At 36.5% G+C, this 24,785-nt stretch overlaps 1 protein-coding gene across 1 annotated transcript; it reads right to left on the reverse strand.

The window, feature by feature from the left end:
* Nucleotides 1-1,545: 1,545 nt before the first annotated feature.
* Nucleotides 1,546-3,178, reverse strand: LOC127123658 (uncharacterized). Its single transcript, XM_051053860.1, has 3 exons — nt 2,933-3,178; nt 2,204-2,782; nt 1,546-1,734 (listed from the first exon to the last, which is right to left on the reverse strand). The coding sequence occupies exons 1-3, from the start codon at nt 3,176-3,178 to the stop codon at nt 1,546-1,548; spliced, it is 1,014 nt and encodes a 337-aa protein (XP_050909817.1).
* Between the last annotated feature and the right edge of the window lie 21,607 nt (nt 3,179-24,785).

A 24,785-nucleotide genomic window follows, 5' to 3' on the forward strand; every position in this document is an offset into this window, starting at 1 on the left:
TTGTTTCGAACAATTATACCATTCTCATCAAGCTTATTCTTAAACACCCATCTGGTACCTATGATGTGTTTATCACTTGGCCCAGGGACAAGTTCCCAAACTTGACTCCTTTCGAATTGGTTTAACTTTTCTTGCATAGCAATTATCCATTGGTCGTCACCTAAAGCTTCATCAACTTTTGAAGGTTCAATTTGTGAGACAAAAACCATATTTAAGCATGCATCTTTGAGATTTAATCTTGTTGCAACGCCTTGACTAATATCACCAATGACTTTATCAATTGGATGATCCCGATGACTTCTCCATTCCTTAGGTAGATCATTTTTCATTTGTATTTTGCTCATCTTGATGTTTTGGTTGATCACCATTGTTTCCACTTGAAGTATCTATTTGAGGAACTTCTACAATATCATCATCATCATCACACAAAATAATATCCTCCTTGGAGGGGTTAGATTCATCGAAAGTAACATACATTGATTCTTCAATTTTTAAAGTTCTTTTATTATATATTCTAAAAGCTTTACTAGTAAGAGAATATCCAAGAAATATACCTTCGTCGGACTTCTCGTCGAACTTACCTAGATTGTCTTTGTCACTGTTGAGGATAAAGCATTTGCATCCAAAAATGTGAAAGTAAGAGATATTTGGTTTCCTTCCTTTGAAGAGTTCATAAGGAGTCTTTTTCAAGATAGGTCTAATAATAATTCTATTACTTACATAGCATGCCGTGCTTACCGCATCCGTCCAAAAATACTTTGGAAGATTTGAGTCACTCAGCATTGTTCGTGCGAGTTCCACAAGTGACCTATTCTTTCTCTCCACCACTCCATTTTTTTGAGGAGTCCTTGGTGCCGAGAAATTATGAAAGATTCCATGTTCTTCGCAAAACTCTTTGAAGGAGGCATTTCGGAATTCTCCACCATGGTCGCTTCTTATGGAGGAAATAGTTAGTGATTTCTCATTTTGGATTTGCTTCGCATATCTCTTGAACGCCTTGAATGCATCATTTTTCTTCACTAAGAAGAAAGTCCAAGTGTATCTAGGGAAATCATCAACAATAACTAAAGCATATACATTACCTCTGAAGCTTCTTGTTCTTGATGGACCAAATAAGTCCATATGCAACAATTGTAGTGGCCTTGTAGTGGACACCACATTCTTTGATGTGAAAGTTGATTTGGTTTGTTTCCCTTTTTGACAAGCATCACAAAGCTCATCTTTGACGAATTTTATCTTGGGCAAACCAATAACAAGATCATGCTTTATAAGCTTATTCAAATGTTCCATATGAATATGTGCAAATATTTTATGCCACAACCATGACTCGTTATTGTTTACCATAAGACATTTTACCTTCAAAGAAACATCATCAAGGGAAATCATAAATATGTTATTAATTCTTGTACCTTTGAGTTTTACCTCATGAGAGACTTCATCTTCAATCAAGCATTCATCTTTGGTGAACTTGATTTTGAAGCCCTTGTCGCAAAGTTGGCTAATGCTTAGAAGATTATGCTTTAGTCCTTCGACATAAAGGACATCTTAAATGGATGTGAAAGGTGGTGCTCCAACTTTACCTATTCCAAGAATTCCCCCTTTGTTGTTATCATCATAGGTGACATAACCCTTGGCCTTCAATGCTAGATTTGAAAATTTGTTAATGTCTCCCGTCATATGCTTGGAACAACCACTGTTAAGATACCAGAGGTTTGAAGTGGTTTTCAAGCATACCTACAAAACAGAATTAAGTTTTGTTAGGTACCCAAATTCCTTTGGGTCCTTTATAATTAGTTCCTTTCTTTACCCATACATAATGCCCACTTGCTACGCTGAAATTTCTAACATAGCATGCATTTGGTGTATGGCCAATTATTCCGCAATAAAAACAGGTAGGTTCAAAGTTGCTTCTATATCTAGGAACATAAGATTTCTTTTTAGGAAGTCTTTTCTTTTTAGGATAGTGATGAACAACTTTAGGATTGTTTACTTTCTCTTTGGATGGTTGATCCTTAGCCTTAACAAATACAATTTTACTGGTACTTGGTTTTGAAAACTTTGAGTAACCAAGACCACTTTTATCATTTGAATATCTTTGTTGGCTAAGGACTCATTCCAATCCAATTTGTCCTTTTTCATATCTTTCAAGAACTCTTTTTAATTGGACAATTTGGAAAGAAAGTGACTCATAGTTTTTACATACAAAATTCTGTTTTTCACTAATCATCTTTTGTTTTTCATCGTTGACATCTTTTTCAATTGTCACGATTTTTCCTTCTAAAGATAAAATTGTTTTCTTTTGAGATGATATAGTTTTATACAAAATTTTGTATTCTTCAAGAAGTTCATTTATAGCACCTTGTGCATCACTATCGAAAAGAGAAAAGTTGCTACTAACCTCATCTTCTTCATCGAAAAGAGAAAAGGTGCTCTCCGATTCAGATGAAGAACATATCTCATTATCTTCCCATGCAACGTATGCCTTTTTGTTCTTGAAATCCTTCTTGCCTTTAAAGCCTCCCTTTTTTGAGAGTCTCAGACAATCTGGTTTTATATGACCTTGCTTTCCACATTCATAACATGTGACTTCTTGTGTGGAAGTGGAAGCCTCCCTTTTCCTGAAATGTTTATTTCTTTTAGCATGAAAAGGTTTGTTAGTTTTACCAAAAAACTTACCAAGCCTTTTAACAAGGAGCATGAAATTTTCGTCTTCCTCCAATGCGGCCTCATCTTTTTCTTCCTTTGATTCAACTTTTAAAGCAATTCCTTTGGATTTCTTTTCCTGATTTTCATGCTTTTCAAGTCGTCCAAGTTCAAGTTCATGTTATTGGAGTTTTACGAATAACGATGTGGACGTCATTGTAGAAAGACTTTTCTTCTCCGATATGGTCGTAACTTTAGGTTGCCATTCTCTCGTCAGAGATCTTAGCACTTTAAGGTTGAGATCATCATTTGTGAAGGTCTTTCCAATAGCGATTAAGTGATTCGTTAAGTGAACAAATCTTTTCTGTAAAGCCAAAATGGATTCTCCGGGCTGCATTCGGGACATTTCGTATTCTTGACTCAATGTATTTAATCTGGATCTTTCAACTTCAGTGGTTCCTTCGTGAGTCTCCACCAAAGTATCCCATATTTCTTTCGCAAATTTGCATTGAGATATGCGGAAGAACTCGTCCATACTTAATGCACATTAAAGAATATTGATGGCCTTCTTCTCATTAAGTATTCTCTTCTTATCGTCTTCATCGTACGAGCTTTTGATCTTTGGGTGCCAACACCATTGACCACACTTGTCGGATTACGCGGACCATTTTCTACGGTTTCCCAGATACCATCTCCTTGTGCTTCTAGATGTGCTTTCATGCGGATTTTCCAGAAGTCAAAATATTCTCCAGAAAAAAAAGGTGGTTTGTTGCTACTACCTCCATCTTTAAACACCGGGTTTGCGCTTGCGGAAGCCATTGTCTGGATCTATGGAGCAAGTTACCAGAACCTGCTCTGATGCCAAATGTAAGTTAGGAATGAGCCTAAGAGGGGGGTGAATTAGGAATTTAGAAAATTTATTCGGATTTGGTGGATAAAGGTTCTTTTCTTTTCTGGATTGATATGATAATGAAAGCGGTAAAGAGCGGAAAGTCAAGAACACCAGGAATTATACGGGTTCCCCTCACAACTTGAGAATACTCCAGCCCCCTTACAATGTGTAAGAGATTTTATTATTGTTAGATAAAGCAAGCCTCTAACTAAGTAATCAAGAACAGTCCTCTTGAAAACTTAACTCACAAGAAAAGAAAACAATTCTTCCTTTTCTTGACACTTATATCCAGCAATCCTGGATAATAAGCAACACACCTAAAACCAAACAATCATTGGTACTTAGGATTTTACAAAGTAATTGTGAATGAATATGAATATTTGTTTTGGATAAGACTTTAATCAATTAATTACAATCTTATTCTCTTTCAATATGAAGGTTCAAGACAAAATAATCTCTAAGTGCTCAAGAGTACTTTTGAAGAAAATGATATGAAAATTCTTTTTCAAAAGTATCTCAATATGAAAATATAGATGAAAATGAATGTATAGAGATTTTGTAAATTAATTTGAAAGAGGTGAATTTTGTAATGAAAATATATAGAGTACTTTGCAGATTTAGAGATAACTCTTGCAGGCTCTCACGAAAAGACCAAAGAATCTGAAGAAGCAGAAAGGGAAACGTCAAAAGCACCTGAAATCTCAATCACTCGGAAAAAATAAAGAAATAGACTAAATGTTTCTGAAGAACTGATTCTGGGAAACAAGGATGAATCTGTCAGAACAAGATCTTCATTTAAGGTCTCTGAGGAAAAACTTCTGGGACTAGTATCTCTGATAGAGCCAACATCCTGTGAAGAAGCTCTTCAAGACAAAGAATGGATTCTGGCTATAAAGGAAGAACTTGATCAATTTACAAAGAATGATGTCTGGGATCTTGTACCAAGACTCAAGGGAAATCATGTGATTTGAACCAAATGGGTATACATAAACAAACTCAATGAGAAAGGCGAAGTGGTCAGAAACAAAGCACGACTGGTGGCACAAGGTTACAGTCAAAAAGAAGTTATTGACTACAATGAAACCTTTTCTCCATTCTCCAGGTTAGAATATATTCGCTTACTTGTATCTTTTGTTGTAAATTACTCCATAAAGCTATATCAGATGGATGTCAAAAGTGCGTTTCTGAATGGATACATTTCTGAAAAGGTGTATGTTCATCATAATCTTGGTTTTGAAAACTCAAAATGTCCAGAACATGTCTTTAAACTTAAAAAATCTCTTTATGGTTTGAAATAAGCTCCCAGATCTTGGTATCAAAGACTAAGTTCTTTCTTCTGGAAAATAATTTTATCAAAGGCAAAGTTGATTCTACTCTCTTTTGTTAAAATATCATAAAATACCTTATGATATGTCAAATATACGTTGATGACATAATTTTTGGTTATGCTAACCCCTCTGTCTGTCAAGAGTTTTTTGAGTTAATGCAAGCAGAATTTGAAATGAGTCTGATGCAAGAACTAAAATTCTTTCTGGGGATTCAAATCAATCAAACTTCATATGTTACCTATGTATATCAAAGAAAATACATAAAAGACATTCTGAAGAAATTTGAAATGTCAGAAAGCAAACCAGCAAAGACTCTCATGCATCCTACTTGCATTCTGGAGAAAGAAGAGGTAAGTCAAAAGGTTTGTCAGAAACTCTATCGTGGTATAATAGGTTCTCTTCTCTATCTGACTATTACACGTCCAGATATATTATTCAGTGTTTGTCTGTGTGCCAGATTTCAATCAGATCCAAGGGAATCTCGCTTAATGGTTGTTAAGAGAATCCGGAGGTATTTGAAAGGAACACTTAACTTGGGCCTGATGTATAAGAAAACATCAGAGTATAGGCTTTCTGGGTACTGTGATGCAGATTACGATGGGGACAGACTTGAGCGTAAAAGCATGTCTGGAAATTGTCAGTTTTTGGGAGGAAACCTCGTCTGATGGGCTAGGAAAAGACAATCAACCATTTCACTCTCAACTGCAGAAGCATAATACATCTCAGCTTCATTATGCATCACTCGGATGCTCTTGATGAAAAACCAGCTTGAGGACTTTCATATATACGAGAGTAACATCCTTATCTTTTGTGACAATACTGCTGCCATATGTTTAAGTAAGAACCCTATTTTACATTCCAGAGCGAAGCACATAGAAATCAAACACCATTTTATCATAGACTATGTTCAGAAAGGGATAATAAGTCTAAAATTCATAGATACAAACCATCAATGGGCTGATATCTTCACAAAACCCTTAGCTGAAGATATATTTTCTTTCTTTCTGAAACATTTAAACCTGGCAGATTGCCCTGAATGATTCTGAACTTGTGATTCTCTTCTAACTTGTTAAAATAGGCTTTGACGTGAATCTATTGTTGGCATCTGGTTCTGGTTTTAATACTTCTACCAGTTAGATAAAATCTGAATTAGAACCCCTCTGAATCAAAAATCTTTTGATATTCTTGATGTCATAAACATCAATACGTGGCCTCTCTAACGTATGACCTTGGATCTTCTAGACAACTATCTAGCACAAAACTCAAGAGCCGGACTATTGAGATCTCCTTGAGCAGTGTGTATATTTTTGGGATTATACAACCATCATTAGCTGCAATTAATTCTCCCCAAGTGTGTCAACTCAGATTTCTGAACTAATTAATTTTGGTGTTTCCTATTCTCCTTTAACGTTGTCATTTTTCATGCTATATGTTGCATATATATATTTTTCACATTTCTCACTTCACACTTTTCACTGACAAACCTACATAAACCCTATTGTGCTTAAACTCTCTGCAAGTTCATCAACATTCTTCAATCTTTATCAACATTCAACAACAATCTTCATCTTCTCCAAATGGATTCTCAACAACAACAGGTCTACAACTACTCATAACAAATGGAAGCAAATGAACAACTTGTTGAAGCTCCATAACAAACCACTACTCAAACTGCTACAACCGCAACAACTGCTTACAAGGAACTCCACGTCCTTGATTGTCCCCCTCACATAAACCTTGCCACACCTTTTGAAAAGCTAGAGGTTCTATGTGAATCACTGGTAGATTTTGAAAACATGAAGAGAAACAGAGTTGATCTCACTGAAGATATGAAGAAACAAGGTTGGGGAAATTACTTCTAGAGACTTTACGGTCCTATCTACACCTTCCTCGTCAAAGAGTTCTGGATATTCGCAGACTGTGATGACCATTGCATAGTTTCCTATGTCTTGGGACTCAATATGGTCATCACAGAGAAGTCAATTGCCAAAATTCTGGATATTGAGAGAATTGGGGGAAGAAGGATTTATAACATAAACCCTAGGGAAAGATACATGTCCCAGGAGATTGTTACCACTATTTTCAAACTGAACTCAGACAGGAAATCCTCCAAGAACAAGGAACTTCACCAGAATCTGAGGGTCTGGTTGAAGATCATTCTGGGTACCATCCACCACCGTCCAGCTTCAAACTCTTCTGACTACAACAACATAGATCAGAAGTGCATCTCGTATTGCCTTCACAAGGGACTGAAGCTGAATCTGCCAGCGTTACTCTTCAAGTATCTGGGGGATTCAGTCAGGGATATAAGGAACCACATGAAGCCGAGAAACTACATCCCTCTAGAAAGGCTCATGTTTGATGTTTTGATCGAAAGTGGGCTGGTGGACTATCTGATATCCTACAACCTGATAGAAGATGTGATTGCAGATGTTGGCAGGACTCTAAATGCCAAAAATATGAAGAACATGGGGATCATTGAAAGAGTCTTAGTCAAGCCAACTCTAGACACATCCTGGGAAGCTCTGAAGGATCAGAGAAAGATACTTAATGGTCTCTATCTTTTCTCCAAGATAGATCCTCCATAGGTCATTGCCCCTTACCTCTAGGATATGGCATCTCAGGGAGTGGATATCTCAGAGTTCTTAGTGGACTGGCTTCCAGAGCATCCACATAGCTTCATGAAGAGGAAGAGAGAGTCTTCTAAGAAGTCCAAGAAGGGAAGACTCTGAAGCTGGGAGAACCTTCAGAAACCAGATCGCCTGCACCTATGGACTCCTTTGTTCCAAGTAAGTCATATCCCTCTGAAGCTCCTTTAAATTCTAATTTAAAGCAAATATCATCCTCTCTACCTCAACCTCTCTCCAACTACTCTCCATCTAAACCCACCATATCTATTCCAACTCCATCTGAACCCCATAACTCTGAACCTAATACGCCCTCATCTCATCTACATAAATTTAACCTAGAAACATCAACAGTCCCCTCATATGAAGCTATGTATCTTAATGAATCCATTTCACCTCCTTCATCCACTCTTTCTTCTCCTCCATATTATGACATATCTTCTTACTTTGAACATCCATAAAACCATGACCCTTCATATCCAACATTGGCTCAACCCAAGCCATAACACTATCTGACCAACCTCCATTTGTCCCAGAAACCTTTGTGCCTTCACCTACTGAACCTCAAACAGAACCTCCATCAGAACCTCCCACTGAACCTTCATATAAACCCCTAACTGAACAACCCTCTGAGCCTCCCACTGAAACCACCCACACTACATCTGAACCCATTAATCCATCATCTGAACCTGAACCAACCCTAGAAGAGTCATTTGCTTTATTTTTAGAATCTTCAGTTTTGAAGCTCATAACACTGTCTGAACAATCCAGCCTAAGTGATAATCCTTCTGAAGTAAGGAATCACTAGAATAGATTCCTCAGATGAATGACATCTGAGGTCTTCAAGCTAAAAGGACTCTCTGAACAAGTCATAAATGACTATATCAGAGAAGCTGAAGAGAGGCTAGAGGCACGTTTGACTAAAGAAGCTAAAGAGAAAGCACGCCAGGAAGCTGAAGAAAAGGCAAGACTGGAAGATGAAGAGCAGGCTAGAAAGGAAGCCAAAGAAAAAGTTGTCGTTGAGGCTGCTGCTGCTGAAGTTGAAGTTAAAGCCAAGGCTGATGATGAAGAAGTAGAGTGTATTGTTGCAGAGAAAGCTGCTAAGGCAACATAAGTTGCTTTAACTCAAGGTGCATCCTTAAAATCTAACCTTGCTCCGCTGGTGCTCAAGACTTTGGGAGAACTCCAGAAGGAACAACAGCTTGTGAGAGGATGCCTCCTCCTTCTAACCCTTGTAAGTTAGGAATGAGCCTAAGAGGGGGGGGGGGGGTGAATTAGGACTTTAGAACATTTATTCGGATTTGGTGGATAAAGGATCTTTTCTTTTCTGGATTGATATGATAATGAAAGCGGTAAAGAGCGGAAAGTAAAGAACACCAGAAATTATACTGGTTCCCCTCACAACTTGAGAGTACTCCAGTCCCCTTATAATGTGTAAGAGATTTTATTATTGTTAGATCTCCTAAAGCAAGTCTCTAACTAAGTAATCAAGAACAATCCTCTTGAAAACTTAACTCACAAGAAAAGAAAACAATCCTTCCTTTTCTTGACACTTATATCCAACAATCCTGGATAATAAGCAATACACCTAAAACCAAACAATCCTTGGTACTTAGGATTTTACAAAGTAATTGTGAATGAATATGAATATTTGTTTTGGATAAGACTTTAATCAATTGATTAGAATCTTCTTCTCTTTAAATATGAAGGTTCAAGACAAAATAATCTCTAAGTGCTCAAGAGTACTTTTGAAGAAAATGATATGAAAATTCTTTTTCAAAAGTATCTCAATATGAAAATATAGATGAAAATGAATGTACAGAGACTTTGTAAATTGATTTGAAAGAGGTGAATTTTGTAATCAAAATATAGAGAGTATTTATAGTATGAATGCATCCCTTCAATCATAACATGGCAATGGTTAAAATAGAAATCAAAGAATTGTTGATGAAAGGATGTGAGGTTTTGCCATGAAGAGTTATGATGAATTGGTGCAAAGAATTGTGAAATAAAATTTCAGATTTTTCAAAAAATTTCCAGCATCAATCGATTGACCCTCATAACCAATCGATTTACATAAACAAAAAATTAAAAAATACACTAAGATTAATCGATTGACATACAACACCAATCGATTGGTCCAGCTTAGAAAATGAAAAATGCTAAAACAGAAAGTTTGATTAATCGATTGCAATATAGCATCAATCGATTGACACAACCAAAACTTTGAAAAATTTCTAAGTTAAAAAACTTTTGAATATGCAATTTTTTAAACATCATTTTAAAACAAATAATCATGATAGAAAAAGTTTTAGAGTGATCATATAATGTATGATAAAAACTTTCAGCATTAGGAGTATATTGTCAAGAATTCCATATACCTTTACTAGATCCATGAAAAACTTGAGCACTGTTGAAATGATCTTATTTTTCCATTCTTTTGATATGTAGAGCTTGATATGTTGTCTTCATAAAAATCTTGTAGGAAGCTTGTCTTCACATTCTCCCCCTTTTTGATGATGACAACCAATTTGAAGCTTGAACTCATACTCCCCCTATCTCTTAAAAGTAGTCACATGAAAAACTCCCCCTGCATTAAGCAACACAAGCAAACCACACATGCATACATCTTATCCTCCTTTGTTATGATCAAAAAGAAGGGAAAATAAAATAATAAAATCTAAGAGAAAAGTTAACATTAAACCACACAAAAGATGTCCAAATATTACAACACAACGAACTAAATAAGTCATGCAGAACATAAAACAAGGATGATAAAAGACAGAATTAAAACATAACAAGTCATAAAACACGACAAGATATCCAATCACTGATTATTGTTCCCATCATTAGACCCACCACCTTGATAGCCACCACCTGGAAGGTTGATTCGGTTGAGCTTCTGAAGGCGGGTTAAAATCATTATCACTATGGGCTTCTGGTTGAGGTTCTTCATCATCATTGTCCATGTATTTTACCTCATGGGTCTGGTGATTGTAAATGAGTCCCATCTTCCTATTTACCTGTTTGATACTAATCATGAAAGAAGGTTTTTCCATTGAGAAGCACAACTCATTTTCCATGTTAATGTCGAAATGACGGAAAATCTTGGTCAAGAAATGAGCATATGGTAGACCCTCGACATATTCGTCATGGGAATGTGATAGAATTATATGTCCCAAATCCACACGAAAATGAGTTTTTATGGCATATAGGAGCATCATTTCCGGATTTGTTATAGTGCAGTGATTGGAGAATCGAGGCACAATAATATATACTAGGAAATAGTGCAACATTCTATCATCAATAGAAAACTTTGTTGGGGACCAGTAAACACGCTCCGGGTTATCTCCTCCAAAACTCTTCTTCCTCTTGTTGTAAAATGGATGCTCAGACAACCGACTCAAACTATAGTAGAAAGCATGTTTGCTATAGTCTTCCCAAAGAGCCTTTGTCCCAACAAGTTTGTGACCACCAATAGGAATTTCAAGAATAACACTTATATCAGAAGCAGTTAAGGAGATTGGAACTCCCTTCACCATAGATGTGAGTTTTCCTTTCTTCTTCACCATGTTGGAGTAGAACACCTTGACCAATTCAGGGTAAAAATTTGTATTGTAACCAATGAGGTCACTCAATCCCAATTCCTCAAAAACAGCAGGAAAAGTAAACACGTGTTCAGGAAAAGAAACAAAAGAGTCATACTTTGGCTTCATAATTTTCTTTTGGAAGAAGTAAGTCTCATACCTTTCCTATTGACTCTTGGTAGTGAAAAGTCTTGACAAATCTAGAGGGCCTCTAGAACTAGAAGCCTTGCCTTTGCCTTTGCCTTTGTATGAAAGTTGAGAGGTCATGAAGGTTGCTTGGAGAAAAGCAAAGAATTGAAGGAGAAAGCAAGAATCTTTGAGAGAATAGGATAAGTCGTGTAGAATGTTGAATATTTGCTTGAGGAGAGATGTGGTTTTATGGTGGTAGAGTGTAGTAATGAGAAGAATCAAGTGGTTGGACCAAGAAAATAAAAACAATGAATAGAAATAAAGTGACATAAAGAGCTTTTAATAAAAGTTGGTAAATAGCACATACTTGAAAATAGGAAAAGGAGAAGGAATAGGAGTAAAAAGTGGTAAAAGACAAAAATGAGTAAATGCAATATGGAAGAGTGTATCAGTAGATGTAACAAAGATCACATGTGAAAAATTAAAGTGAGAATAAAGTGGAAAGAATTCATGCGCATGCTGAACATATAAAAAAAAAAAAAATTAAAGACCAATCGATTGACATGCAAGGACCAATCGATTGGCATTGTGAAAAAGTTGAAAAAATAAGGGGACCAATCGATTGATGTTAGGGATCCAATCGATTGGTTAATGAATTTTTTTTATAAAAATTAAAAACAATAAGGAACCAATCGATTGATAGAAGGATGTAATCGATTGAATGAACTTACTGTAAAACAAAATTTAAGAAATTAAAAGGGATCAATCGATTGACACCTGACCATCAATCAATTGACACAAAACAAATTTTGATAAATGCTTAAAAAATAACACATAAGCAAACATACTTAAAATAAAAACATTTTTAACAACATTAAACAATTAATTACTAAATATTATGATAAAGAGTGCACCTTTAAATTTTTATGTGATTTTGATGAATTATATATCACACTCATCTAGAATCCCAAGTTCCCTTTGAATTTTGTAAAACGGTTCTCGTGCCAAAGGTTTTGTGAAGATGTCGGCAAGTTGATTATGAGTATCCACAAATGTGACTTCGACATCGTCTTGAAGCACGTGGTCACAAAGAAAATGATATTGAATGTCAATATTTTTGGTTCTTGAGTGCATGACCGGATTCTTTGTAATGTTTATCGCACTTGTGTTGTCACAAAGAAGAGGAATGCATCCAAGATTGAGTCCGTAGTCATGAAGTTGTTGCTTAAGCCAAAGTATTTGAGCGCAACAGCTACCTGCTGCTATGTATTCCGCTTCGGCGGTGCTTAGAGCAACACACGCTTGTTTCTTGCAAGCCCACGATACTAATGCATTTCCAAGGATGTGACATGTACCACTGGTACTTTTTCGATCAGTTTTACTTCCTGCATAATCAGCGTCAGAATAACCAACTAATTTGCAAATACTACCTTTAGGATACCATAGTCCGACATTTGTTGTTCCCTTGAGATACTTCATGATCCTCTTAACAGTGGTGAGATGTGATTCTTTTGGATTGGCTTGAAAACGAGCACAAAGACACACACTGAACATAATATCAGAACGGCTTGCCGTCAAATAGAGTAAGGAATCAATCATACCTCGACACTTTGTTATGTCAATCGAAACACCTGATTCATCTTGATCAACATAAGATCCGGATCCCATCGGAGTAGACATTGCCTTGCAACTATCCATGTCGAATCTTTTTAACAACTCTTTGCAATACTTTGATTGGTTGATGAAGATGCCATCCTTCAGTTGCTTAATTTGAAGTCCAAGAAAATAGTTCATCTTACCCATCATGGACATCTCGAATTCTCCTTGCATCATTGATCAAAATTCTTCACATATTTCTTTGTTTGTTGAGCCAAAAATGATGTCGTCAATGTAGACTTGAACCAATAAAGTGTTACCTTTTATTTTCTTAATAAACAAGGTTTTGTCAATTTTACCTTTTTCAAATCCCTTTTCACAAAGAAAATTGCTAAGACGATCATACCATGCTTTAGGTGCTTGCCTTAGACCATAAAGAACTTTCCTCAACTTGAAAACATGTGAAAGATTTTTGAAGTCTTCAAAGCCCGGGGGTTGTTTGACATAAACTTCTTCATTCATGTAGCCATTCAAGAATTCGCTCTTGACATCCATTTGAAATAATTGAAAATTTAATGAACATGCATAAGCAAGTAATAAACGGATAGCTTCTAACCTTGCAACCGGAGCTAATGTTTCTTCAAAATCAATGCCTTCCTCTTGATTGTATCTTTGGGCCACCAACCTTGCTTTGTTTCGAACAATTATACCATTCTCATCAAGCTTATTCTTAAACACCCATCTGGTACCTATGATGTGTTTATCACTTGGCCCAGGGACAAGTTCCCAAACTTGACTCCTTTCGAATTGGTTTAACTTTTCTTGCATAGCAATTATCCATTGGTCGTCACCTAAAGCTTCATCAACTTTTGAAGGTTCAATTTGTGAGACAAAAACCATATTTAAGCATGCATCTTTGAGATTTAATCTTGTTGCAACGCCTTGACTAATATCACCAATGACTTTATCAATTGGATGATCCCGATGACTTCTCCATTCCTTAGGTAGATCATTTTTCATTTGTATTTTGCTCATCTTGATGTTTTGGTTGATCACCATTGTTTCCACTTGAAGTATCTATTTGAGGAACTTCTACAATATCATCATCATCATCACACAAAATAATATCCTCCTTGGAGGGGTTAGATTCATCGAAAGTAACATACATTGATTCTTCAATTTTTAAAGTTCTTTTATTATATATTCTAAAAGCTTTACTAGTAAGAGAATATCCAAGAAATATACCTTCGTCGGACTTCTCGTCGAACTTACCTAGATTGTCTTTGTCACTGTTGAGGATAAAGCATTTGCATCCAAAAATGTGAAAGTAAGAGATATTTGGTTTCCTTCCTTTGAAGAGTTCATAAGGAGTCTTTTTCAAGATAGGTCTAATAATAATTCTATTACTTACATAGCATGCCGTGCTTACCGCATCCGTCCAAAAATACTTTGGAAGATTTGAGTCACTCAGCATTGTTCGTGCGAGTTCCACAAGTGACCTATTCTTTCTCTCCACCACTCCATTTTTTTGAGGAGTCCTTGGTGCCGAGAAATTATGAAAGATTCCATGTTCTTCGCAAAACTCTTTGAAGGAGGCATTTCGGAATTCTCCACCATGGTCGCTTCTTATGGAGGAAATAGTTAGTGATTTCTCATTTTGGATTTGCTTCGCATATCTCTTGAACGCCTTGAATGCATCATTTTTCTTCACTAAGAAGAAAGTCCAAGTGTATCTAGGGAAATCATCAACAATAACTAAAGCATATACATTACCTCTGAAGCTTCTTGTTCTTGATGGACCAAATAAGTCCATATGCAACAATTGTAGTGGCCTTGTAGTGGACACCACATTCTTTGATGTGAAAGTTGATTTGGTTTGTTTCCTTTTTGACAAGCATCACAAAGCTCATCTTTGACGAATTTTATCTTGGGCAAACCAATAACAAGATCATGCTTTATAAGCTTATTCAAATGTTCCATATGAATATGTGCAAATATTTTATGCCACAACCATGACTCGTTATTGTTTACCATAAGACATTTTACCTTCAAAGAAACATCATCAAGGGAAATCATAAATATGTTATTAATTCTTGTACCTTTGAGTTTTACCTCATGAGAGACTTCATCTTCAATCAAGCATTCATCTTTGGTGAACTTGATTTTGAAGCCCTTGTCGCAAAGTTGGCTAATGCTTAGAAGATTATGCTTTAGTCCTTCGACATAAAGGACATCTTAAATGGATGTGAAAGGTGGTGCTCCAACTTTACCTATTCCAAGAATTCCCCCTTTGTTGTTATCATCATAGGTGACATAACCCTTGGCCTTCAATGCTAGATTTGAAAATTTGTTAATGTCTCCCGTCATATGCTTGGAACAACCACTGTTAAGATACCAGAGGTTTGAAGTGGTTTTCAAGCATACCTACAAAACAGAATTAAGTTTTGTTAGGTACCCAAATTCCTTTGGGTCCTTTATAATTAGTTCCTTTCTTTACCCATACATAATGCCCACTTGCTACGCTGAAATTTCTAACATAGCATGCATTTGGTGTATGGCCAATTATTCCGCAATAAAACAGGTAGGTTCAAAGTTGCTTCTATATCTAGGAACATAAGATTTCTTTTTAGGAAGTCTTTTCTTTTTAGGATAGTGATGAACAACTTTAGGATTGTTTACTTTCTCTTTGGATGGTTGATCCTTAGCCTTAACAAATACAATTTTACTGGTACTTGGTTTTGAAAACTTTGAGTAACCAAGACCACTTTTATCATTTGAATATCTTTGTTGGCTAAGGACTCATTCCAATCCAATTTGTCCTTTTTCATATCTTTCAAGAACTCTTTTTAATTGGACAATTTGGAAAGAAAGTGACTCATAGTTTTTACATACAAAATTCTGTTTTTCACTAATCATCTTTTGTTTTTCATCGTTGACATCTTTTTCAATTGTCACGATTTTTCCTTCTAAAGATAAAATTGTTTTCTTTTGAGATGATATAGTTTTATACAAAATTTTGTATTCTTCAAGAAGTTCATTTATAGCACCTTGTGCATCACTATCGAAAAGAGAAAAGTTGCTACTAACCTCATCTTCTTCATCGAAAAGAGAAAGGTGCTCTCCGATTCAGATGAAGAACATATCTCATTATCTTCCCATGCAACGTATGCCTTTTTGTTCTTGAAATCCTTCTTGCCTTTAAAGCCTCCCTTTTTGAGAGTCTCAGACAATCTGGTTTTATATGACCTTGCTTTCCACATTCATAACATGTGACTTCTTGTGTGGAAGTGGAAGCCTCCCTTTTCCTGAAATGTTTATTTCTTTTAGCATGAAAAGGTTTGTTAGTTTTACCAAAAAACTTACCAAGCCTTTTAACAAGGAGCATGAAATTTTCGTCTTCCTCCAATGCGGCCTCATCTTTTTCTTCCTTTGATTCAACTTTTAAAGCAATTCCTTTGGATTTCTTTTCCTGATTTTCATGCTTTTCAAGTCGTCCAAGTTCAAGTTCATGTTATTGGAGTTTTACGAATAACGATGTGGACGTCATTGTAGAAAGACTTTTCTTCTCCGATATGGTCGTAACTTTAGGTTGCCATTCTCTCGTCAGAGATCTTAGCACTTTAAGGTTGAGATCATCATTTGTGAAGGTCTTTCCAATAGCGATTAAGTGATTCGTTAAGTGAACAAATCTTTTCTGTAAAGCCAAAATGGATTCTCCGGGCTGCATTCGGGACATTTCGTATTCTTGACTCAATGTATTTAATCTGGATCTTTCAACTTCAGTGGTTCCTTCGTGAGTCTCCACCAAAGTATCCCATATTTCTTTCGCAAATTTGCATTGAGATATGCGGAAGAACTCGTCCATACTTAATGCACATTAAAGAATATTGATGGCCTTCTTCTCATTAAGTATTCTCTTCTTATCGTCTTCATCGTACGAGCTTTTGATCTTTGGGTGCCAACACCATTGACCACACTTGTCGGATTACGCGGACCATTTTCTACGGTTTCCCAGATACCATCTCCTTGTGCTTCTAGATGTGCTTTCATGCGGATTTTCCAGAAGTCAAAATATTCTCCAGAAAAAAAAGGTGGTTTGTTGCTACTACCTCCATCTTTAAACACCGGGTTTGCGCTTGCGGAAGCCATTGTCTGGATCTATGGAGCAAGTTACCAGAACCTGCTCTGATGCCAAATGTAAGTTAGGAATGAGCCTAAGAGGGGGTGAATTAGGAATTTAGAAAATTTATTCGGATTTGGTGGATAAAGGTTCTTTTCTTTTCTGGATTGATATGATAATGAAAGCGGTAAAGAGCGGAAAGTCAAGAACACCAGGAATTATACGGGTTCCCCTCACAACTTGAGAATACTCCAGCCCCCTTACAATGTGTAAGAGATTTTATTATTGTTAGATAAAGCAAGCCTCTAACTAAGTAATCAAGAACAGTCCTCTTGAAAACTTAACTCACAAGAAAAGAAAACAATTCTTCCTTTTCTTGACACTTATATCCAGCAATCCTGGATAATAAGCAACACACCTAAAACCAAACAATCATTGGTACTTAGGATTTTACAAAGTAATTGTGAATGAATATGAATATTTGTTTTGGATAAGACTTTAATCAATTAATTACAATCTTATTCTCTTTCAATATGAAGGTTCAAGACAAAATAATCTCTAAGTGCTCAAGAGTACTTTTGAAGAAAATGATATGAAAATTCTTTTTCAAAAGTATCTCAATATGAAAATATAGATGAAAATGAATGTATAGAGATTTTGTAAATTAATTTGAAAGAGGTGAATTTTGTAATGAAAATATATAGAGTACTTTGTAGATTTAGAGATAACTCTTGCAGGCTCTCACGAAAAGACCATAGAATCTGAAGAAGCAGAAAGGGAAACGTCAAAAGCACCTGAAATCTCAATCACTCGGAAAAAATAAAGAAATAGACTAAATGTTTCTGAAGAACTGATTCTGGGAAACAAGGATGAATCTGTCAGAACAAGATCTTCATTTAAGGTCTCTGAGGAAAAACTTCTGGGACTAGTATCTCTGATAGAGCCAACATCCTGTGAAGAAGCTCTTCAAGACAAAGAATGGATTCTGGCTATAAAGGAAGAACTTGATCAATTTACAAAGAATGATGTCTGGGATCTTGTACCAAGACTCAAGGGAAATCATGTGATTTGAACCAAATGGGTATACATAAACAAACTCAATGAGAAAGGCGAAGTGGTCAGAAACAAAGCACGACTGGTGGCACAAGGTTACAGTCAAAAAGAAGTTATTGACTACAATGAAACCTTTTCTCCATTCTCCAGGTTAGAATATATTCGCTTACTTGTATCTTTTGTTGTAAATTACTCCATCAAGCTATATCAGATGGATGTCAAAAGTGCGTTTCTAAATGGATACATTTCTGAAAAGGTGTATGTTCATCATAATCTTGGTTTTGAAAACTCAAAATGTCCAGAACATGTCTTTAAACTTAAAAAATCTCTTTATGGTTTGAAATAAGCTCCCAGATCTTGGTATCAAAGACTAAGTTCTTTCTTCTGGAAAATAATTTTATCAAAGGCAAAGTTGATTCTACTCTCTTTTGTTAAAATATCATAAAATACCTTATGATATGTCAAATATACGTTGATGACATAATTTTTGGTTATGCTAACCCCTCTGTCTGTCAAGAGTTTTTTGAGTTAATGCAAGCAGAATTTGAAATGAGTCTGATGCAAGAACTAAAATTCTTTCTGGGGATTCAAATCAATCAAACTTCATATGTTACCTATGTATATCAAAGAAAATACATAAAAGACATTCTGAAGAAATTTGAAATGTCAGAAAGCAAACCAGCAAAGACTCTCATGCATCCTACTTGCATTCTGGAGAAAGAAGAGGTAAGTCAAAAGGTTTGTCAGAAACTCTATCGTGGTATAATAGGTTCTCTTCTCTATCTGACTATTACACGTCCAGATATATTATTCAGTGTTTGTCTGTGTGCCAGATTTCAATCAGATCCAAGGGAATCTCGCTTAATGGTTGTTAAGAGAATCCGGAGGTATTTGAAAGGAACACTTAACTTGGGCCTGATGTATAAGAAAACATCAGAGTATAGGCTTTCTGGGTACTGTGATGCAGATTACGATGGGGACAGACTTGAGCGTAAAAGCATGTCTGGAAATTGTCAGTTTTTGGGAGGAAACCTCGTCTGATGGGCTAGGAAAAGACAATCAACCATTTCACTCTCAACTGCAGAAGCATAATACATCTCAGCTTCATTATGCATCACTCGGATGCTCTTGATGAAAAACCAGCTTGAGGACTTTCATATATACGAGAGTAACATCCTTATCTTTTGTGACAATACTGCTGCCATATGTTTAAGTAAGAACCCTATTTTACATTCCAGAGCGAAGCACATAGAAATCAAACACCATTTTATCATAGACTATGTTCAGAAAGGGATAATAAGTCTAAAATTCATAGATACAAACCATCAATGGGCTGATATCTTCACAAAACCCTTAGCTGAAGATATATTTTCTTTCTTTCTGAAACATTTAAACCTGGCAGATTGCCCTGAATGATTCTGAACTTGTGATTCTCTTCTAACTTGTTAAAATAGGCTTTGACTTGAATCTATTGTTGGCATCTGGTTCTGGTTTTAATACTTCTACCAGTTAGATAAAATCTGAATTAGAACCCCTCTGAATCAAAAATCTTTTGATATTCTTGATGTCATAAACATCAATACGTGGCCTCTCTAACGTATGACCTTGGATCTTCTAGACAACTATCTAGCACAAAACTCAAGAGCCGGACTATTGAGATCTCCTTGAGCAGTGTGTATATTTTTGGGATTATACAACCATCATTAGCTGCAATTAATTCTCCCCAAGTGTGTCAACTCAGATTTCTGAACTAATTAATTTTGGTGTTTCCGATTCTCCTTTAACGTTGTCATTTTGCATGCTATATGTTGCATATATATATTTTTCACATTTCTCACTTCACACTTTTCACTGACAAACCTACATAAACCCTATTGTGCTTAAACTCTCTGCAAGTTCATCAACATTCTTCAATCTTTATCAACATTCAACAACAATCTTCATCTTCTCCAAATGGATTCTCAACAACAACAGGTCTACAACTACTCATAACAAATGGAAGCAAATGAACAACTTGTTGAAGCTCCATAACAAACCACTACTCAAACTGCTACAACCGCAACAACTGCTTACAAGGAACTCCACGTCCTTGATTGTCCCCCTCACATAAACCTTGCCACACCTTTTGAAAAGCTAGAGGTTCTATGTGAATCACTGGTAGATTTGAAAAACATGAAGAGAAACAGAGTTGATCTCACTGAAGATATGAAGAAACAAGGTTGGGGAAATTACTTCTAGAGACTTTACGGTCCTATCTACACCTTCCTCGTCAAAGAGTTCTGGATATTCGCAGACTGTGATGACCATTGCATAGTTTCCTATGTCTTGGGACTCAATATGGTCATCACAGAGAAGTCAATTGCCAAAATTCTGGATATGGAGAGAATTGGGGAAGAAGGATTTATAACATAAACCCTAGGGAAAGATACATGTCCCAGGAGATTGTTACCACTATTTTCAAACTGAACTCAGACAGGAAATCCTCCAAGAACAAGAACTTCACCAGAATCTGAGGGTCTGGTTGAAGATCATTCTGGGTACCATCCACCACCGTCCAGCTTCAAACTCTTCTGACTACAACAACATAGATCAGAAGTGCATCTCGTATTGCCTTCACAAGGGACTGAAGCTGAATCTGCCAGCGTTACTCTTCAAGTATCTGGGGGATTCAGTCAGGGATATAAGGAACCACATGAAGCCGAGAAACTACATCCCTCTAGGAAGGCTCATGTTTGATGTTTTGATCGAAAGTGGGCTGGTGGACTATCTGATATCCTACAACCTGATAGAAGATGTGATTGCAGATGTTGGCAGGACTCTAAATGCCAAAAATATGAAGAACATGGGGATCATTGAAAGAGTCTTAGTCAAGCCAACTCTAGACACATCCTGGGAAGCTCTGAAGGATCAGAGAAAGATACTTAATGGTCTCTATCTTTCTCCAAGATAGATCCTCCATAGGTCATTGCCCCTTACTCCAGGATATGCATCTCAGGGAGTGGATATCTCAGATGTTCTTAGTGGACTGGCTTCCAGAGCATCCACATAGCTTCATGAAGAGGAAGAGAGAGTCTTCTAAGAAGTCCAAGAAGGGAAGACTCTGAAGCTGGAGAACCTTCAGAAACCAGATCGCCTGCCCTATGGACTCCTTTGTTCCAAGTAAGTCATATCCCTCTGAAGCTCCTTTAAATTCTAATTTAAAGCAAATATCATCCTCTCTACCTCAACCTCTCTCCAACTACTCTCCACTAAACCATATCTATTCCAAACTCCATCTGACCCCATAACTCTGAACCTAATACGCCCTCATCTCATCTACATAAATTTAACCTAGACATCAACAGTCCCCTCATATGAAGCTATGTATCTTAATTGAATCCATTTCACCTCCTTCATCCACTCTTTCTTCTCTCCATATTATGACATATCTTCTTACTTTGAACATCCATAAAACCATGACCCTTCATATCCAACATTGGCTCAACCCAGCCATAACACGATCTGACCAACCCTCCATTTGTCCCAGAAACCTTTGTGCCTTCACCTACTGAACCTCAAACAGAACCCTCCTCAGAACCTCCCACCGAACCTCCATATAAACCCTAACTGAACAACCCTCTGAGCCTCCCACTGAAACCACCCACTTCATCTGACCCATTAATCCATCATCTGAACCTGAACAAACCCTAGAAGAGTCATTTGCTTTATTTTTAGAATCTTTAGTTTTGAAGCTCATAACACTGTCTGAACAAGCCTACAGTGATAATCCTTCTGAAGTAAGGAATCACTGGATAGATTCCTCAGATGATGACATCTGAGGTCTTCAAGCTAAAAGGGACTCTCTGAACAAGTCATAAATGACTATATCAGAGAAGCTGAAGAGAGCCTAGAGGCACGTCTGACTAAAGAAGCTAAAGAGAAAGCACGCCAGGAACTGAGAAAAGGCAAGACTGAAGATGAAGAGCAGGCTAGAAAGGAAGCCAAAGAAACAGTTGTCGTTGAGGCTGTTGCTGCTGAAGTTTAAAGTTAAAGCCAAGGCTGTATGAAGAAGAAGTAGAGTGTATTGTTGCAGAGAAAGCTGCTAAGGCAACATAAGTTGCTTTTACTCAAGGTGCATCCTTAAACTCTACCTTGCTCCGCTGGTGCTCAAGACTTTGGGAGAACTCCAGAAGAACAACAGCTTGTGAAGGTGCCTCCTCCTTCTAACCCTTGTAAGTTAGGAATGAGCCTTAAAAGGGGGGGGGGTGAATTAGGACTTTAGAAATTTATTCGGATTTGGTGGATAAGGATCTTTTCTTTTCTGGATTGATTGAGAGTATATACATGTTGTTATACATGGGTGTGAGACTATATGGTTGATTGATTGTGTAATGAATGTGTTCTTATTATATATTCTCTACCTTCATGTTCTTTACACTATTCATATTGAATGTTATTTATCACCCTTTTACTTCATCTAGGGACATCTTATAGATACTCAAGAGTGATCATTGTTGTTGTCTGTGGAAGGTGGCTTGTTGGAGCTACTCTTTATTTTGTTATATATCGCATTATCATAAATTAGTGGTTTTTAATGCTCTGGTCGTGTAACATCGGGGATGGGAGTTATTATGTTTATTTTGTTAATGTTGATTTTTTCATGTTGAAGATTATTACTTTATCTATGAAGTTGCTATGAAATATTTTTCTGCTACGTTGTTTCAAATGATTTGATGTATTTTCAAAGGATTGTCGTTGGTGACACCTTAAATTGTCGTGTAAATATTTTTAAATAAGTTTTGGGGTTTGAGGTTTTACAGTATATTAGAAAAAAATGGGTAAAAGCTATTATATTTTATTCATCAGCTTTAGCTGGTTTATATAGTGAAGATACAATAATTACAATTTATTTTTTCCTTAATTGAGAATAAACAAAAATAAAGTTAGTATTAAAGACAATAATAAAATTGGAAATAATATATTTTCCAACACCCCCCCCCCCTCAAGTTGGTGCATAGATATCTATCATGCCCAACTTGTCTATCAAATACTCAAAAGTAGGCCTTGCCAAGCTTTTGGTCAGGATATCCGCAGTTTGTTGACTTGAAGTCACGAAGGGTAGACATATGATTCCCGCATCTAACTTCTCCTTTATGAAGTGTCGATCAATCTCGATATGCTTGGTTCTGTCATGTTGAACTGGATTATGAGCTATGCTAATAACAGCTTTACTGTCAGAGTACAATTTCAATGGAAGCTCAATTTTCATCTTAAGTTCTTCTAGGACTCTAAGGATCCATAATCCTTCACAAATACCTTGAGTCATAGCTCTAAACTCGGCCTCTGCACTACTCCTTGCTACAACTCCTTGTTTCTTGCTCCTCCATGTTACAAGATTACCCCAAACATAGGTACAACATCCAGATGTTGATCTTCTATCTGTGACTGAACCTGCCCAATCGGCATCGGTGAAGAAAGACACATTTTTTTCACTAGTCTTCTTAAAAAATAATCCTTTTCCAGGATTTCCCTTCAAATATCTCAGTATCTTATATACTTCCTCAAGATGTTCCTTGAAAGAAGAATGCATAAACTGACTCACTACACTAACTGAGAAAGCAATATCAGGTCGGGTGTGTGACAAATAAATCAGTTTCCCAACCAATCTCTGATATCTCCCAAAATCAACAGAAACATTACCTTCTCCCCAAAGTTTAGCATTAGGATCCATAGGGGTATCCACAGGACGACATCCACTCATTCTTGTTTCTTTCAACAAGTCCATAATGTATTTCTGCTGTGAAACCACAATACCATTTTTTGACCGAGCAACCTCCATACCTAGAAAATATCTCATGAATCCCAGATCCTTGATTTCAAAGTCTACTGCCAATTTCTGTTTTACTCTTGCCATTTCCACGACATCGTCTCCAGTAAGGACAATATCATCAACATAAACAATCAGGACAACAACTTTCCCATCGTGGGAGAATTTTGTGAACAAGGTGTGGTCAGCCTGTCCTTGGATGTACCATTGTTTCTTCATGGACTGAGTGAATTTTTCAAACCAAGCTCTAGGGGACTGCTTTAATCCATACAAAGACTTATTTAGTTTGCATACATTTGATCCAAATTTGTTTTCAAAGCCAGGAGGAATGTCCATATATATTTCTTCTTCTAGATCACCATTAAGAAAGGCATTCTTAACATCTAACTGGTGCAAAGGCCAATCCATGTTAGCAGCAAGAGACAAAAGAATTCTGATAGTGTTTAATTTTGCAACAGGAGCAAATGTCTCTGAGTAATCTATACCATAGGTCTGAGTAAAGCCTTTAGCCACCAAACGAGCCTTGTACCTTTCAATTGACCCATCTGAATTATACTTCACAGTAAACACCCATTTGCATCCAACTGTCTTCTTGCCATCTGATAGTGGCGTAACACTCCAAGTTTTGTTCTTTTCTAGAGCTTTCATCTCCTCAAGTACAACTTCCCTCCACCTTGGAATTTCTAGAGCAACCTGTACACTTTTTGGAATTTCTACACTAGACAATTTTGAAGTGAAGGCAGACATAGATGAAGACAAATTTGAAAATGATATAAAATTGGACATGGGATGTTTAGTGCAAGATCTGATAGGTTTGCTAATTGCAACAGGATCATCTATATCAGGATACAAAATACGACTCTTAGAAACAGAGATAGACTTACCTTTTCTTTTGTTAGGAAATTGATCATTCCCCGATTCAAATTCCTGGCAGTGTTGAGATGTGGACTTGTCCTTTCCTTTATGTGCTTTTTCACAAAAACCTTTCCTTTCCAAGTCCCGTT

The sequence above is a fragment of the Lathyrus oleraceus genome, chromosome 2, assembly GCF_024323335.1.
Source record: "Lathyrus oleraceus cultivar Zhongwan6 chromosome 2, CAAS_Psat_ZW6_1.0, whole genome shotgun sequence".
NCBI classification, from domain to species: Eukaryota; Viridiplantae; Streptophyta; class Magnoliopsida; order Fabales; family Fabaceae; genus Lathyrus; species Lathyrus oleraceus.